This window comes from Muntiacus reevesi, chromosome 5 (assembly GCF_963930625.1).
Source record: "Muntiacus reevesi chromosome 5, mMunRee1.1, whole genome shotgun sequence".
In the NCBI taxonomy this organism is placed as follows: Eukaryota; Metazoa; Chordata; class Mammalia; order Artiodactyla; family Cervidae; genus Muntiacus; species Muntiacus reevesi.
This window is the reverse complement of record NC_089253.1, coordinates 85,583,014-85,600,163: the sequence shown is the minus strand read 5'-3', so window position 1 is coordinate 85,600,163 and position 17,150 is coordinate 85,583,014. Positions and strand designations below refer to the sequence as shown.

General features: G+C 39.4%; 1 protein-coding gene across 5 annotated transcripts in view; it reads right to left on the bottom strand.

Annotated features, from left to right (window-relative positions):
- Positions 1–16,728, bottom strand: part of DNM3 (dynamin 3) — a 614,639-nt gene extending 597,911 nt beyond the window's left edge. For all 5 annotated transcript variants that reach the window (XM_065935707.1, XM_065935708.1, XM_065935705.1 and 2 more), the window contains exon 1: positions 16,431–16,728. In XM_065935707.1, the coding sequence (XP_065791779.1) occupies positions 16,431–16,591 (161 nt within the window). In that variant the 5' untranslated portion in view covers positions 16,592–16,728. The remainder of the gene's footprint in view (positions 1–16,430) is intronic.
- Positions 16,729–17,150: the final 422 nt, after the last annotated feature.

Genomic DNA, 17,150 nt, shown 5'->3' with positions numbered 1-17,150 from the left:
ATACATTTTTAGTTTTTGTATATGATTTGAGGTAGGGGTCCAAATTATCCTCAGTTAAAAATAAATTGTAAAAGTTTTCACCCAGATAATGATACCATTTAATTTTAATTTTGTATCAATCACACCATGGCTATGTGGAAGTTAGATTGAAGGGTTATGGATGGGGAAAGCGTTAAGTAAACCCCTGTAGTCCAGAAGATAAAAGATGTTAACTTGAACTCAGTCAATGATTGTAGGAATTAAGCATCACTGGTTGTAAGAATGAAGAACAGGTGATGAATTTTAGAGAGACTTAAAAAGTAAAACTGTTTGGAGATCAGGGACCTTGGCAAGGGCAGTTTCAGTGTACTGATGGGAAATGAAGATACATTTCATTCCTTAACCACAGCTGCAGAAATAATAGAAATTGCAGAAGTGATAAGCAGCCAGACTTTGGGGCTACTAACAGGAGCACCAAAGGAGCTTTTGGAAAAACACAGATTACTCTGGCTTAACACCAGACCCAGTGAGTAGGTCTCCATGAATGGAACCCACAAACCCACATTTTGACAAATTCCTCAAGAAAATCATACACATATATTTACACATGTACTTGCTTTTGGAATGCTGAGATGGACCAGCCTTTCAAATATAATCATTCCTTGTAATTCAAATATATTTGTTCCTGGGCTCAGCAAGAGTTCAGATAGCAAGGGCTGGAAAGATAGGGAACTTCCCCGGGTGGTCCAGCAGTTAAGACTCCACACTTCTACTGCAGGGGGTGCTGGTTCAATACCTGGTTGCAGAACTAAGATCCCACATGCCAACAAGGCACTGTCAAAAAGTTTAAAAAAAGAAAAGATGGGGAAGGAAAGAGCTAAGCCAACATAGGTAAAGAGGGAGATGACAAAATAGGAGAATCATAAGTAGATTTCTATCATTAAGAAAGTGGAAGGGAATTACATCCAATATCATATAATAATTTAGAATATAATCTGAAAAAAATGAATCTATACTGTACCTTGTGGCTCAGCTGGTAAAGAATCTGCCTCCAATGCAATAGACCTGGGTTCAATCCCTGGGTTGGGAAGATCCCCTGGAAAAGGGAACAGCTACCCACTCCAGTATTCTGGCCTGGAGAATTCCACGGACTCTACACTCCATGGGGTCTCAAGAGTCGGACATGACTGAGCAAGTTTCACTTCACTTCACTATACTGGATACCAGAATCTAATGCAACACTGTAAATCAACTATACTTCAATTTTTCAAAAAAATTTTGAATAAGGAAAATGGTAAAGTTCAGGTGAGAGAAAGGACAACTCAAAAACTAAGGCACAAGGGCTATTTAACAGTTTTCCAGTTAAGAGCATTCGTTCATCAAACATAATGTTATCTCCTAAGTGTAAAATAGAAATATCTTTCTAGAAGCCATGATCTTTATGTCCAGTACCAACCCATCATAAGCTGGGCCAACAATTCAATTCATGAAAATTCGATAAAAATTAAGTATATAAAACAGAATTGCATAAGTAACTATGGGGAATACCAATAGAAGTTCGCAGTCTGCCTCAGGGACCAAAAACTACAGCTCAGTCATAAACCTTGAAGCGCTAAGCAGCATGGAACTAAACTTAAGAGAACCATCCAGAGGTCAGAGAAGGCTGCAGTCTGTGATTTCTGGCCCCATCTCAACTTATCAAAGTCTTATTCTCTCATGCTCATTTCAAACCCTGCTCATTCGCTCAGTCGTGTCTGGACTTTTTGTGACCCCATGGACTATAGCCCACCAGGTTCCACTGCCCATGGAATTTTTAAGGCAAGCATACTGAAGTGGGCTGCCATTTTCTTCTCCAGGGGCTCTTCCTGACCCAGGGATCGAACCCATATCTCCTGTATTGGCAGGTGGACTCTTAACCACTGTGCCACGTAACAAGACCCTTTTCAAACCCTACATCTCTTAAGAAATCTTTCCTGGACTCTCCAAAGACATGTGACATTTTCCTTTAAGCATTCAGACCACTCTGCACCTCTAAAGGTGTCCAAATTCTGTCTAAACTTCCACCCCAGTAATAATCATAAACACATAACTATGTGATAGCAAGAACCTTCAACATCAAGAACCTTCAAAGAGGCTCAACCTGCTTCCCAATTACACCATGCCAAGAAGCCAGTCAGTCTTTACCCCCAGCCTCTATCCTTCTGGGGATGGAATACTTACTGCTCCCCCAGTGACTCATTTGACTTCTTAGCTGTTCTGCTGAGCAGTCTCCCTTACATTAAGTTTAAATCTGTCTGCCTATAACTTTCAACCATTTATTCAAATTCTGTCTTCTGGGGACACAGAGTCAATTTAATCCCTCTCCAATTAATGGCTCCTCAAATATTTGAAGACATCATCTTGACCCAGCCAACAACTTTCTAATAAATGCCTTGCATAAAAATTCTTAGCCTCAGTTCAGTTCAGTCACTCAGTCCTTTCCAACTCCTCCCAACCCAAAGCACTGCAGCACGCCAGGCTCCCCTGTATATCAGCAACTCCCGGAGCTTGCTCAAACTCATGTCTGTCGAGTTGGTGAGGCCATCCAACCATCTCATCCTCTGTCATCCCCTTCTCCTCCAACCCTCAATCTTTCCCAGCATCAAGGTCTTTTCCAATGAGTCAGTTCATGACATCAGGTAGCCAAAGTACTGGAGTTTCAGCTTCAGCATCAGTCTTTCCAATGAATTTTCAGGACTGATTTCCTTTAGGATGGACTGGTTGGATCTCCTTGCGGTCCAAGGGACTCTCAAGAGCCTTCTCCAAAACCACAATTCAAAAGCATCAATTCTTGAGTGCTCAGATTTCTTTACAGTCCAACTCTCACATCCATACATGATTACTGGAAAAACCATAGCTTTGACTAGATGGACCTTTGTTGGTAAAGTAATGTCTCTGCTTTTTAATATGCTATATAGGTTGGTCATAGTTTTTCTTCCAAGGAGCAAGCATCTTTTAATTTCATGGCTGCAGTCACTATCTGCACTGATTCTGGAGCCCAAAAAATAAAGTCTGTCACTGTTTCCATTATTTCCCCATCTATTTGACATGAAGTGATGGGACCAGATGCCATGATCTTTGTTTTTTGAATGTTAACTTTTAAGCCAGCTTTTTCACTCTCCTCTTTTACTTTCATCAAGAGGCTCTTTAGTTCTTCTTTACTTTCTGCCATAAGGGTGGTGTCATCTGCATATCTGAGGTTATTGATATTTCTCCCAGCAATCTTGATTCCAGCTTGTCCTCCATACAGCCCAGAATTTCATGTGATGTACTCTGCATATAAGTTAAATAAGCATGGTAACAATATACAGCCTAGACACACTCCTTTCCCTATTTGGAACCAGTCTGTTGTTCCATGTCTGGTCCTAATTGTTGCTTCTTCACCTGCATACAGATTTCTCAGGAAGCAGGTAAGGTGGTCTGGCATTCCCAACTCTTTAAGAATTTTCCACAGTTTGTTGTGATCTGCACAGTCAAAGGCTTTGGCGTAATCAATAAAGCAGAAGTAAATATTTTTCTGGAACTCTCTTGCTTTTTCAATGATCCAGCGGATGTTGGCAATTTGATCTCTGGTTCCTCTGCCTTTTCTAAAACCTGCTTGAACATCTGGAAGTTCACGATTCATGTACTATTGAAGTCTGCCTTGGAGAATTTTGAGCATTACTTTGCTAGTTTGTGAGATAAGTGCAATTGTGAGGTAGTTTGATTTGGCATTGCCCTTCTTTGGGATTGGAATGAAAACTTTTTCCAGTCCTGTAGCCACTGCTGAGTTTTCCAAATTTGCTGGCATATTGAGTGCAGCACTTTCACAGCATCATCTTTTAAGAATTCAAATAGATCAACTGGAATTCCATCACCTCTTCTAGCTTTGTTCATAGTGATGCTTCATAAGGCCCACTTGACTTCACCTTCCACAATGTGTGGCTCTAGGTGAGTGAGACATTGTGATTATCTGGGTCATTGAGATCTTTTTTGTATAGTTCTGTGTATTATTGCCACCTCTTCTTAATATCTTCTGCTTCTGTGAGGTCCATATCATTTCTCTCCTTTATTGTGCTCATCTTTGCATGTAATGTTCCCTTGGTTATCTCTAATTTTATGGAAGAAATCTCTAGTCTCTCCCATTCTATTGTTTTCCTCTATTTCTTTGCATTGATCACTGAGGAAGGCTTTCTTATCTCTCCTTGCTATTCTTTGGAACACTGCATTCAAATGGGTATATCTTTCCTTTTCTCCTTCGCCTTTCACTTCTCTTCTTTTCTCAGCTATTTGTAAGGCCTCATCAGACAACCATTTGCCATTTTGCATTTCTTTTTCTCGGGGATGGTTTTGATCACTGCCTCCTGTACAATGTCACAAACCTCTGTCCATAGTTTTTCAGGCATTCTATCAGATCTAATATCTTGAATCTACTTGTTACTTCCACTGTATAATCATAAGGGATTTGATTTAGGTCATACCTGAATGGTCTAGTGGTTTTCCCTACATTCTTCAATATAAGTCTGAATTTGGCAATAAGGAGTTCATGATCTGAGCCACACTCAGTTCCCAGTCTTGTTTTTGCTGACTGTATAGGGCTTCTCCATCTTTGGCTGCAAGGAATATAATCAATCTGATTTCTGCATTGACCATCTGGTGATGTCCATGTGTACAGTATTCTCTTATATTGCTAGAAGAGACAAGTTTCTTAAACTCTCCCTGCCCTCAAAAATCAGATAGACATCATGTAAAGAAAATATAATCCAGAAATAATCTGTCAGATATGCAGATTAAATGAAACACCTTCATAAATAAGAAATCTTCATGAGAGACAATTTTTACTATATGCACTATTGGAATGTCAGAGGTGTAATCACATAGGCATATTCCTTTTTCAATTAATTAAAAAAATAAAAATAATAAAATTATCTTCATTTTAACTCACCCAGTAAAATAATATACTGTGAATTTTGCCTTCTGTTATACAAAGGTATGTCCTACCATGGAAATATAATTAAATAAATGACTAGAAGTAACATTAGATTTAATCTAGTTCAGAGGCATTCAATCCTTTTGAGAACAACCATAGTAAGAAATACATTTTATACTGCAGCATGGTACACATATACAAATAACACAAAAGTTTCACAATACAGTACTTATCATTACCTGGAAGGAACTCTGATACTCTTGTTTGAAAAAAATGCATCCAGTCCAACATCCACCCCATGCTCAACAAACATTGATGAAGAACACATGCTTCAGCTTGGATAAACATATACAGTCACATAGCTAAATCATTCATATAGCTCCTTCTACCTGCCAGCATTGTTTATGGAAGATGACAAATTAAGTGCAAGCACGCCTGACCTCACGGAAACTGCAAATGGCTGGACAGACAGACAAGGCAACCAACTGTACAGTAAGATCCCCATGCAGTGAAGTATGAACAAGGACCACTAAAAAGGAGCCTCTAAATCACATAGGGAGAGTGGAGGAAGACCAGTGGGATGACAGTAAAGACCAGACTAATCCTAGCTCTCCTTGATTTCCACCATGTTGTCTCAGCTCATCCAAGGTATTTCTTCTAACAAACATCCAGGGAACATCTACTGTGGGTATAAATTAAATCCACATCAAACTAAATAACTCACAAATACTCATAACTCCCTCCTTTTTAGATTCTATTTGTGTTTTTTCTTCAAATCTTTTCTCCTCCTTAAAATATATGAAAATAATGGGCTTTTGTTTTATTAACTAGAAAACAAAAACAGACACACATACACACAAAGATCTAAGCCTCCTCTGGATAACCCAAAGCTATTCTTACACAAAGCTTGAGGCATACCTAGAAACACAAAGAAAATGTAATTCCAAATGGAACCAGTTAACTAGCTCAGAGCTAAAACTGGAGGTTAACAAGTTGTGAAAATGTCAATCAACTCAAGATATGAATCTTTCCACTGAAAATAAAGTCATTGGGTATTACTTCGACACCTACTTCAAGAAGTTTGATACTTCTGTAAGGGCTAATAGCACCTGGCACTATTTTTCTATCTTACCTCCTGATTCCTTGGCTATAGGTCATTTCTCTTCCTTGACCTTCACTAATATTCTTGCTAAGTAGTCCTGCTTCACCAGTCAAACTCAGTTGTTTTTCCCACTTCTACCTCCACCTTTGCCTAAAACTTCATCTAACATTTCCAAAAGATAAAAATATGCTAAGAATGGTTTATCAATATCACAGAATTAAATACTTTGCTTAAAATTCATTCTCTAGGAGAGTATCTGAAAATAATTTCAGCAAAATTCCTTTTAATTGCATTATCTCTATGTGATTAATTCTACTATGTTCATTATCTCTGGTATTTGCCACTCAAATCCTAGCATGTTACTTAACTTCTTCCAGTTCAACCATCCATATTTCTAAATTGAAGTTAATAAAACATGCCTTTACTATACTCTCAGGGACACTGTTAAGGATTAATAAAAATAAATGAGAAGTACTTTGGAACTCTTGGGAGGGAAAAGTATACAAACTGGACTTGTGTGTATCTGTTTAAAATATACACTGGAGTGATGCTAAATGTGGGTAATGCTTTCTTTTAAAAAAAAATCCAAATATACTTTAAGATCTAAAACTAAACTTTAAATTTTTAAATCTTTAAGTTAGATCTAAAAGTTAGCATTTTGATGCAGCTGTGATCTTCCAACATGCACAAAAAATTTGTAAACAGACATTACTATCTATTGTCTTTCCTAAATTTGCTTTTGTTTCAGAAAATGCCCAGTCTAGATAAAAGACTTAAACTAATAGCAATCATTTATTGAATGCACTATTATAAGCCATGCACATTAAACACTACTATCTATCCTCTCTCCTAGGTGTACTTTTGTTTTAAAAAGTTAGAAATTGCCCATTTCTAGATAAAAGACTAAAACTAATAATCATTAAACAAATGGGTTCTAGTACCAATTCCAACATGGGAAGGTGGTTTCTCACACCAACAATAAGCAGTGCTCTGGACAACAGCTGGGTATCCTACAATTTAACTCAGTTCTGACCCGATCTACCTGGAGAAAGCCTCAGACTTCACAAGTTGACAGTTCAGTTCCACAAGACCGCCCTCTCCTGCAACTTCAGGCACCAAATCTAAAGCCCAGGTTGTTAGAAATGTTTCTAACCGACTAGCTACAGATTAGATGGTCCCAGGACCTCCTTCTTGGTCCAAACTACTTGTTAGAGCAGTTCAGAAAACTCAAGAGAAAAATAAATAAATAAAAAGAAAACTCAGAGAAGCATTTTATCTATTTTACTATTGTTTTATTATAAATATGTATATATCAGGAAGCCATATGGAAGAGACATATAGCACAAGGTATGTGGAAAGGGAGATGAACTTTCATGCCTTCTCCAGGTACACCACTCTCCCCCAATCGCCACGTATTTGCCAGCCCAAAAGCTCTCTGAATTTTGCCCTTTTTGGTTTTTTTATGGAAGCTTCATTACATAGTTGTGATAGATTAAGTCATTGGTCACTGGCAGACTTCCCTGGAGGTCCAGTGATTAAGAATCCACCTTGCAATGCAGGGGACTCAGGTTTGAACCCTGGTCCTGGAAGATACCACATGCCATGGCACAACTAAACCCAAAAGCAGCAACTATTGAAACCCATATGCCCTAGAGGGCATACTCCACAATAAAAAGCCCATGTACTGCAACTAGAGAGAAGTTGCCACTCGAAACTAGAGAGTAGTCTCCACTCAAAACAACTAGAGAAATTCAGCATGCAGCAATAAAGATCCAGCACAGCCATAAATAAATAATTTTTTTTAAAGTCACTAGCTATTGGTAACTGATTTGACTTCAAGCCCCTCTCCTCTCCCTAGAGATTGCAGGGGGTCTGGGGGAGGAGCAGGCACAGGGATGAGACTGAGAGGTTGGTTCCACTGGCAAAGGGCCCCCATGCTAGGGTGCTTTCCAAAAGTCACCTCATTAACCTAACAGAAGACACCCTTTTTCAAAACTTAGGAAATTCCAAGTGTTTAAGAAGCTATAAGCGAGAAACTATGAACAGAGACCAAATATATTTGAGAATTATATTTTGGTCATGTGAATGATGAAATATATGTTTTTCTGATAAATTACAATATCATAGAAATCACTTATTAAATGCTTATTATGGCTCACACATTTTACAGCATCTTACTTGGAACCCAAAAGCACATAAAACAATGAATACTGTCTCTATATTGCAAATGAGGAAATTAAATCTCAGTGAAGTTCAATGCCTTGCTGAGACGTCATGTTTGTATCCATTATAGAGTCAGAGGTGGGACTGATATGCCTAGCAGCAAAGCCTGCCCTCAATCACCAGAATATGATGACTTCTTTCCAAATTCTGGCTTTTTCAGGATCTAAGAAAACAAATATCTTAAGTAAGATAAAGCACCCATCAAATTATTTAAATGGATTAGTCTTCTCAATTTCAAGCCACAGAAACAACAGACAATAAAGTCCTGCAGAAGCCCTACTCACTTCTAATAGGTGTTATTAGACAATGTGTTATTCCCAAAGATAGCACGACCTTTAAGCTGTGGGAAATGAAAATAAGACACCATCACAAAGAAGCATTGAGACACACTTTAAATTCCTGGAAATAGAGAATCTTCAGGAGGGATGTTTACAGGAAAGACAAAATCTAAAGCAATACTGTATCATTCATATAATTCATGGATTAAATAAGTCATTCTTTCTCTCAAAAATCTCACCCACTTCTTAAATAGTAACCTTTCCATTATATTACTTAACTTACACACAATGTTTCAGAAGCTTTCCCCAGTTTAAGCAAGGCCAATCAGTGACCAACCCAGGCATGACTTAGACATGCACAGCTGGTAGGAAAATATTAATAAAGTGTGAAAATATCCACTATTTCATATAGTCTTTTCTGGGGCCCATCTGTTTCCCAAAAGTTACAATTTACTCTAGTATTATGTGTTGTGTTTAGTTGCTCAGTAGTGTCCAACTCTTCGACCCCATGGACTATAGCCCACCAGGCTCCTCTGTCCAGGAAATTGTCCAAGCAAGAATACTGGAATGAATTGCCATTTCCTCCTCCAGGGGATCTTCCTGACCCAGGGATTGAACTTGGGTCTCCAGCATCTCCTGCATGGGCAGGCAGGTTCTTTGCCACTAGGACCAGTGTAATAGCCTGAGAAACATCCTGTTCCCTGTCTCTTTACCCTATTATATATGGAGGGGAAAAAAATTCATTGCTGGCCTACCATCAAGAAAAGTAAAGGAGGCGAGTAACAAGGAGAAGGAAAGATTGGTCCAATGGAAAGGAATGGGAAAAGGAGGTAGTGAGGATGAGATGAGAGGGAGGTACTTTAAAGCGATAAGAGGAGAAAGAGAAGATGATGAACTGCCACAGGGCTCCCAGTTCTAAACACCAAGTTCCAAACTCAATTCTGATGCTACTTCTGACCTTGGGCAAATCTCTTGTTTCTCTGTATCCTAATGTAGCTCCAAGAAGTTAGCAAAAGTAAAGCCAGAAGAAAGTTTCTTATAGAACCTACTGAAATGCCTATCTTCACTACTCATTTTTAAAAAGCTAAGCCAGTTCTGACCAAAAAAAAAAAAACAAAAAACACCAATTTGGTATTAATAAACCTTCCAATTTTCTAAAATGGTGTTTAACTCAATAATGCAAATCACTTAGTATCAACCTTCCCTCTACCTGTACCTACCTTTGTAAATACATTCTATTCTCAAGTTTGCATCTAGAACATTTTCCCTAACATTTTGTCTTCCACTTACTCCACTCCTTTAAGTGCCTTATTCTTAAAAAATAGAATTCCGCCTCCCTTAAGTATTAAAGGTCCTTAGTTGATCTGATCCATCCCACCCTCAATGCATCCAGTTATACTTTTAATCTGCCCAACCTCTATTCTTTTTTGCTACTCTTCTCACAGGCCCTATGCAACATACAGTGTCTCTTTGTGATAAACTGACAATCTAAATTCAATGCCTTGTTGCCAAGTCAGACACTGAGACATAGATTACCACCTCCCTGCTTTGACATCGATACTTCAGTGCATGCAGCCCTGAGCTAAAATGATACTGGCTGCCAAATGGCACTGAAATCTCCAATACTGTCTATTTTCCACTATATCGCAACTCAATTTCAGAACTGTAGTTTTTCAGAGGTTTTTCTTTTTTGTAGGAATAAATTGACACAGTATAAATTATTTTGTCCCATTTAGTTTTCATTATACCCAACTGTCTTCATTTTGCAAAATCTTTGAAAGTTGTGGTCTCGTACCTTATGCTGTCAATTCTCTTTTTATATATACATCAGCTTCTGTACATTCATACTTCCTTCTACATTCTTACCCAGGATACCTAGAACTCAATAATACCCGCTCATTGACTTTATTTGCCCACATTTCTCAAGAGTATCAACAAGAATCACACAAGACTAAATCCCTGCTTGGCCACTTGCTAGTCCTGCGACCGTGCACAAATTACTTGTCTCTCTAACCCTGAATCTCCTCCCTTATTAACATGGGGATGGGAAAATAAGGTACAGAAGTCACGAAATGTGTCTAACAGCATCCATGCCTGCCAACAAGTAAGGTGAAACAAATGGCCTCCTCCTTCCTTCCACTTTATAATGCTCATTTTTACTATAACGTAACCCTTCAGAATTTTTAAATTAATGCTGAGCGTGAGAAAAAAGCAAAGCAGACGTAGACAAAACTTTGGACATCCAGAAAATAAATGGATTGTTCTACACAGTACACTAGCACAGAGTTCTCTTGATGTGGCTCTGGTGGAAGAGGAAAAGAAAAACTCTTCTATTTCTTTTAGCTGCTTGCAGTCCTTTCTTAAAATTAATCATAATTTAAGGAAAACATCATAATTTAACTCTACTTATTAGGCCCAACACAAAGTACTGACTGCCTAAGACAAACAATTTACTAAATGTATGTCCCATTGGTAAAGGACCCAAGAACCTACTCTCTAGAATAGCTAACTATTAAGTTCCCATTCCTTCAAAGTTTTGGGTGACAACATCTACCCAACTTCATTTTTAAAGAAGTTAATCCAGTGCATTTTTTTATATCTGTTAATCATAAGTAAATTTCAAAACAGAGATATCCTATCCAGTCCAGTTCACCTAGGTATATTGCTTCTCAGGCACTATTAGTAATTGATTGTTACAATTAAATCCTACCAACTGAATTTGTGATAACCTAAAAGTGTATTGCACAATGTGAATACTGTAAAAATATCTTTGTAATTTCAGGTTTTAGCAATTAACTGTTGGAAAAGCAGAGTTCATGTTTCTGACACTTTAAATAGGCTCTTGGGAACCATGAAGTGTGATTTTCAACAATTATCACATTGTAATTGTTAGCACTCATTTATCTAATAACTTTAATACTTGGAAGCCATTTGTTGAAAAATATTCACTAATTCAGATGCTTTGATATTTTTTTAAATAAAACTATTTCTGAATTAATAAGTTCACTAAAATGCAAGCTCTGTGCCTAATCTTATTTGCAATTAGAGAACTTCTACTGCTTCATATTTTTTAAAAATCTTGTGAAATCAGTCAAAGGATTTAAGAATAAATTAGTATCTAAGACATATAAGTGACTCTGAATTTTTAAAAAATCATCTGGTCATGTCTATTCAACAACATCAGCAAATGGCTCACTTTTAAGGTTCTCCAGCAAAACAACTCTAATTTGATAAATCAACATACCCATGTTTAGAAACTTTACAACTAATTAAATATACCTTATATGAGATTTGCATGTTGAAATAAATTCCCCTCAGTATACTCACTTTATCTTTTATTTGACCCCCCCACTCATCAAAAAACCTACTTGTGCACAACTGAAAGTCTCTTTTACCATTTAGGCTAGAATAAAATAATGTGAATCCTCTGCCTACATAATTAGCATTGAAGAACTAATGTTTCTAACAAGTATATCATTAAAAAGCATTTACACATTAGCAACTACTACAGTTTTCACTTAGCACCACTATAAATAAGTTATATTCCCTCTCAACATATACTTAAATAAATAATTCAGTTACATCTTAGAGCTCCCTTCAAGAATGTCTAATATAGTAAAGAAAAATATTTATCTCTTAACTCATGTTGATTCTACTTAAGGGGGTCACCTCAAACCCTCCGTGAAATGAGGCAAGACAGATTGATGTAAATAAATTATGAATGAAATTATTATTATAGCAGTTTCTTATTCTTTTAGGTGGTGATTTGAAGTGTGATCAAAGAAAGAAGTCAAAAGTATTTATCAGAGAAAATGGTAAACCTCAATATAGAGGAGTTCAATACAGCCCAGAGGTTTTAGAGCACAAGTATAAAGCCCAGATACCTCGAGCTGAATCCCAGCTCCATTGATTTTATGTTAAATTCAACTTCAGCAGCAACCTAAACGCTCACCCACAGATGAATGGATGTGCCCACCCATGGATGAAGAAGGTGTGGTACATATATACAATAGTATATTACTCAGCCTTAAAAAGGAATGACATTGGGTCATTCACAGTGATATGGATGAACCTTGTCTGTCATATGGAGTGAATAAGTCAGAATGAGAAAAATTATCATGTATTAACACACATATGTAGAATCTAGAAAAACTGTACTGATGAACCTATTTGCAGGGCAGGAATAGAGATTGCGGAGGTAAAAAACGGAGTTGTGGATACAGCAGGGGAAGGAGAGGGTGGGATGAATTGAGAGAGTAGCACTGACATATATACATATCATGTGTAAAATAGCTAGCATAGCACAGCGAGCTCAGCTCTGGTCTGTGATGACCTGCAGAGATAGGATGGGGCAGGGGGAGGCGGGAGGGAGGCAATATATGTATATAGATAGTTGATTCACATTGTTGTATAGCAAAAACCAACACAATATTGTAAAGCAATTATGTTGTTGTTATCCAACTCTTTGCAACCCCATTGACTGCAGACCACCAGGCTCCTCTGTCCTTGAAATTTTTGAAGCAAGAATGATGGAGTGAGTTGCCATTTCCTTCTCCAAAAGCGATCATACTCCAAATTAAAAAAAAAAAAAAAAAAAAATCACCTCCGCAAGTTACTCAAACTCTCTAAATCTCAATTTCCTCTTCTGTGAAATGGAACTCTTAAGAGTACCTTCCTCTTTGGGAGGTTAAGAGGATTCAATGAGATTATCTATGTAAGAGCACCTAAAATAGCACTTACAAGTACTCTATGCAACTCTATAAACACTGACCATTATCATCATCTCACTGCACTGTTAAAAAAAGGGGGAGGGTGTAAAGGTAGTTGAATAAATTCTTCTACACATAAACCAGACCAATGGACAGACCCCATACCATCTAGTGAACCCCTATATTCAGACCACTGAGTCTCAGCTTCTATTCATTAGAACTTAAGCTGCCTCTCACGGAGAGTGTATATCTCATCTGAACACCCAAAAGAACAATTTGGTTTCTCACACTATATTACATTATATTAATATGTAAATTCATCACTTTAACAAGAAAATCACAAACAAGTAGTTCATTCAAGACTCATTTTACTCATAACAGTCTCAAAACTTGTCAACCCAAAATTGGATTTTAGAGTTATAGTTAAATGAAGTAAACAAATTCACATCCAAATTCATTCAGTGGTGTCAAAAAAATCAATATAAACAAACAGAGAAAGAGACAGTCCACTAAACATGGATTGCTAAATGTTAAGAAGAAAATGCATCATTATTTAAGAGGACAAGCTTAAATGGTGAACAAATGCTACTAATTTACCCAAGTAATGAGCCCTTGTTTTATGACTGCATTCAATAACTGCATAGAGGTCAGAGCCTTAAAATGAAAACAGCTATATGTAAAAGAGGAAAGTTTCATTCTTAAAGGACGCTATCTTTATTGAAAATTTTCTGGATAATAAAAAGATAAAAGGTTACAGTGCAATATGAGCAGTTTTTTCCACCTAGAATGAATCTCCTAACAAAATACAGAACTCCTTTTCCCCTAAGGTTCATTTATAATTAGAAATTAGACTCCTCAATAATTCAATGACTGAAACCTTTACTAAAATCAAATGACTTTTTAAATTAAATTTTCACCTAATATATAAGTTCTCCTGGCAGGTGTCATTTCTACAGATAATAAAGCCTTGCTATATTTATTAAATCAGGTTTTCCTTTATGCCCATCCTTTCCTTTCACTTGACATTCTTATAGTATTTAATTATTGGTAAAGTTTTAAAGAGCATAATAAATTACTAACGTATTCTGATAAATATTCTGGTGTACATAATACTTACAATGTCCCTATTTTTCATTTTATCATAAAGAATGTTCAAGCTAAAATATTTTACTCTTTCAGATTTTTTACATTCTCATCTGGAAAGAGGATAGCTAGTGAGGAAAGATGTTTACAATTTTATCACAGCATCAGTGTTCAGGATTTGAAAATCTGAAGAACAGAATCAAGATAAGTGCATAAAATCGACATTAGGTTCAAAAGTTCTTGCCACAAAAAGTGCATTTATAAAGCAGATTCATCCAACTAAATATATGAAAGATGCAAAAATATGGTCATTGCACTTGAATTACTTACAATTTTAATCTTTAAGCATTTGTTTAAAAAACAAAAGTAGTTAAATGATTATTAAGGCTTCCTGTTAAATGCTCTGGAGCTTGTAAACCCCCCAAAATAACTCACCAAATCTCACTTCCACTATAGATACCACTTTAAATTTACTGAATTTCATTGACAATAAATCAAAGAAAGTAAAACCCTTACGTATGTGACTGTTTTGTGTACACGTTTGAAATCACAGATTCATCTGTCACTTGACCATAAGTCTATGATGACGTAGGCAAAATGCTTTACCATCACTTTTCTCACCACTAAAATTAAGGATAAAACCGAGAAAAGTGATTAAGCGACTTAGTCAAAGATAACAGCCAACTGTCAGCAATTTTACTTTTTTTTAAATTAGGTTTCTTAGCGTTCTAGTTCAAACAGAAAGGAAAAAAAATATCCTTAAGAGTATCATCTCGAGAGGCAGCATCATCTGAGAGAAAAGAATATACACTTTATGGATACTACCATTCCCAAAGATGTGGGAATATCTAAATTTTACACCAACACTAACAAAAAAGAAAAGAAAAGCCGAAAAACAAACCACAAACCTTCTGAATTCCAAATCACTAACCAGTCAAACAGAAAGAGTCAAGTACAGTCTCTGTATTGTAACGTCGCTGGCCCCCTCCCTCAGCTGTTGTACATTTCTACCTAGTTTATTACTAGGAAACAGATTTCAGCTTTCATAATGCTTTCCAATGGGCTTTTCTTAGCAAATGTCTGCACTCCTCAGGCAAAGCCGTTAAGGTAACTTAATCTCTCATGCATTGCTCAGTTGGGGGGGGGGGGGGGAGAAATGCTGATTCCCAATTAAAAAATGAATTCTTTGGGTTTTTCTGAATTAAGAGTAACTACGAAACCTGGAACCATAATTTCAATTCAGATGTTAACTTGAAGGTTCAGAGGACAAATAAAAGCTTAGGGAATCGAAGATGATGCTGGGGAAGGGGGCGCAGAGAGAGTGCGAGAAAGATGCTGGTCCATTCCGAGATGATGCAGGAATGACATGGCACCTGGACAACACAAGTCCCAGTGCACCCCCCTCTCAGAGTCTCTGCCTCGGTTTCTCTCACGTATGCCTGGAGCTGTAAGTAGGTGCACACGCAAACACAACCACCTTTTATTCTTGTACTCCTTAGCGAGAACAGTGGGGAAGCGTCGCGGGTTAAAGCCTCACCACAACAAACGATTTCTTTCTCCCCGAACCCCGCCTCCCCTGCTAGGGGCAGGCGACGACTGTCTCGAACAGTAGACAGCTGACAGGAGCCGAGAACCAGGGCGAGAAGGAAAGCATCTCCAAGGGGGGAGGGGCGGGGAAATGAACCCCACAGCCTCGCAGAGAGCCTGGGGAGGCTGACAGGAAAAGGAGGAGGATATTGAGCCGGGAAAACAGAAAGGGTACTGGGAAGCGCCTGGGAGCGCTACGCCTTCAGGCTGTCCCCGGGCTGGCGCGCACCGGGCGGGAGGGGGAAGTCATCCTGGGGCGGACCCCCTCCCTGACTCCCAGACCGGAGGACAGGGAGGAAATGGCTTTGTATCGCAGGATGAAAGGCAGACAGGAGGGCCACCAGGCGGGGAGGGACAGAGGATGCCCGGAGCGGGACGACCCCGCCCGCCCTCACGGACACTGCTGTTCTTCCCTCTGATCCGCTGCAGCCCCTGGTCCAGCCTCGGGCTCCTGCCGTCGACGCTCCAGCGGCCTGATGTGGGGTCGCCCCCGCCTCCCACCCTCCCCCTCGCGTGCTCACCTGCCCACGAAGTTCTCGAGCACCGAGCTCTTGCCGGCGCTCTGGCCGCCCACCACGGCGATCTGAGGCAGCTCCAGAAGGCAGCTCTGTCCCAGTGCGGAGAAGGCATCCTGCAGACGGTTCACCAGAGGGATGAGCTCCTCCATCTCCCGATTCCCCATTGTGCCAGCGCCGCCGGCTGCCCGCTAGTCCCTGCTAGTCTCTGCGACCTGGCAGGGAGCCGGGGCCGCGCCGCCCTCGCCGCCGCTGCCGCGCTGGGTTCAGTCAGCCGGGTACAGCCAGACGTCGGATCCCGCCACCGTCCGGCCTCTAGTGCGCTCCTGACAGCAACGGCCTCGAAGCGCGCCTGCGCAGGCGAGTGGGGGCGTGGCCTGATTCCAGGACCGCCCCGCCCTCGCCGCGATGGGCGGCTGCTGTGCGCTAGGCTTCGCAGCCAGACATCCCCGCCCGGCGCGCACGCACTGCCTCCCAGCTGCGGCCACATGCCACCGCCTCTGTCGTCTGGTGCCAAGGTTCAGAGATAGAGTTAACAGCACTTGGTCAGGGAACGGCATAAAATAACAGCACCAGCCGACGGCACTGTTCTCTTTCAGTAGCTACTGTAAGCCAAAGTCCAGTAGAAAGCACTCCACCGCTAACAGCTCAGCACTGTCGCCAGCAGCGGCAGCAGCAGCAGCTCAGCTGCCGCCACCAGTGCAAAGCCTCCAGAGTGCACCTCCC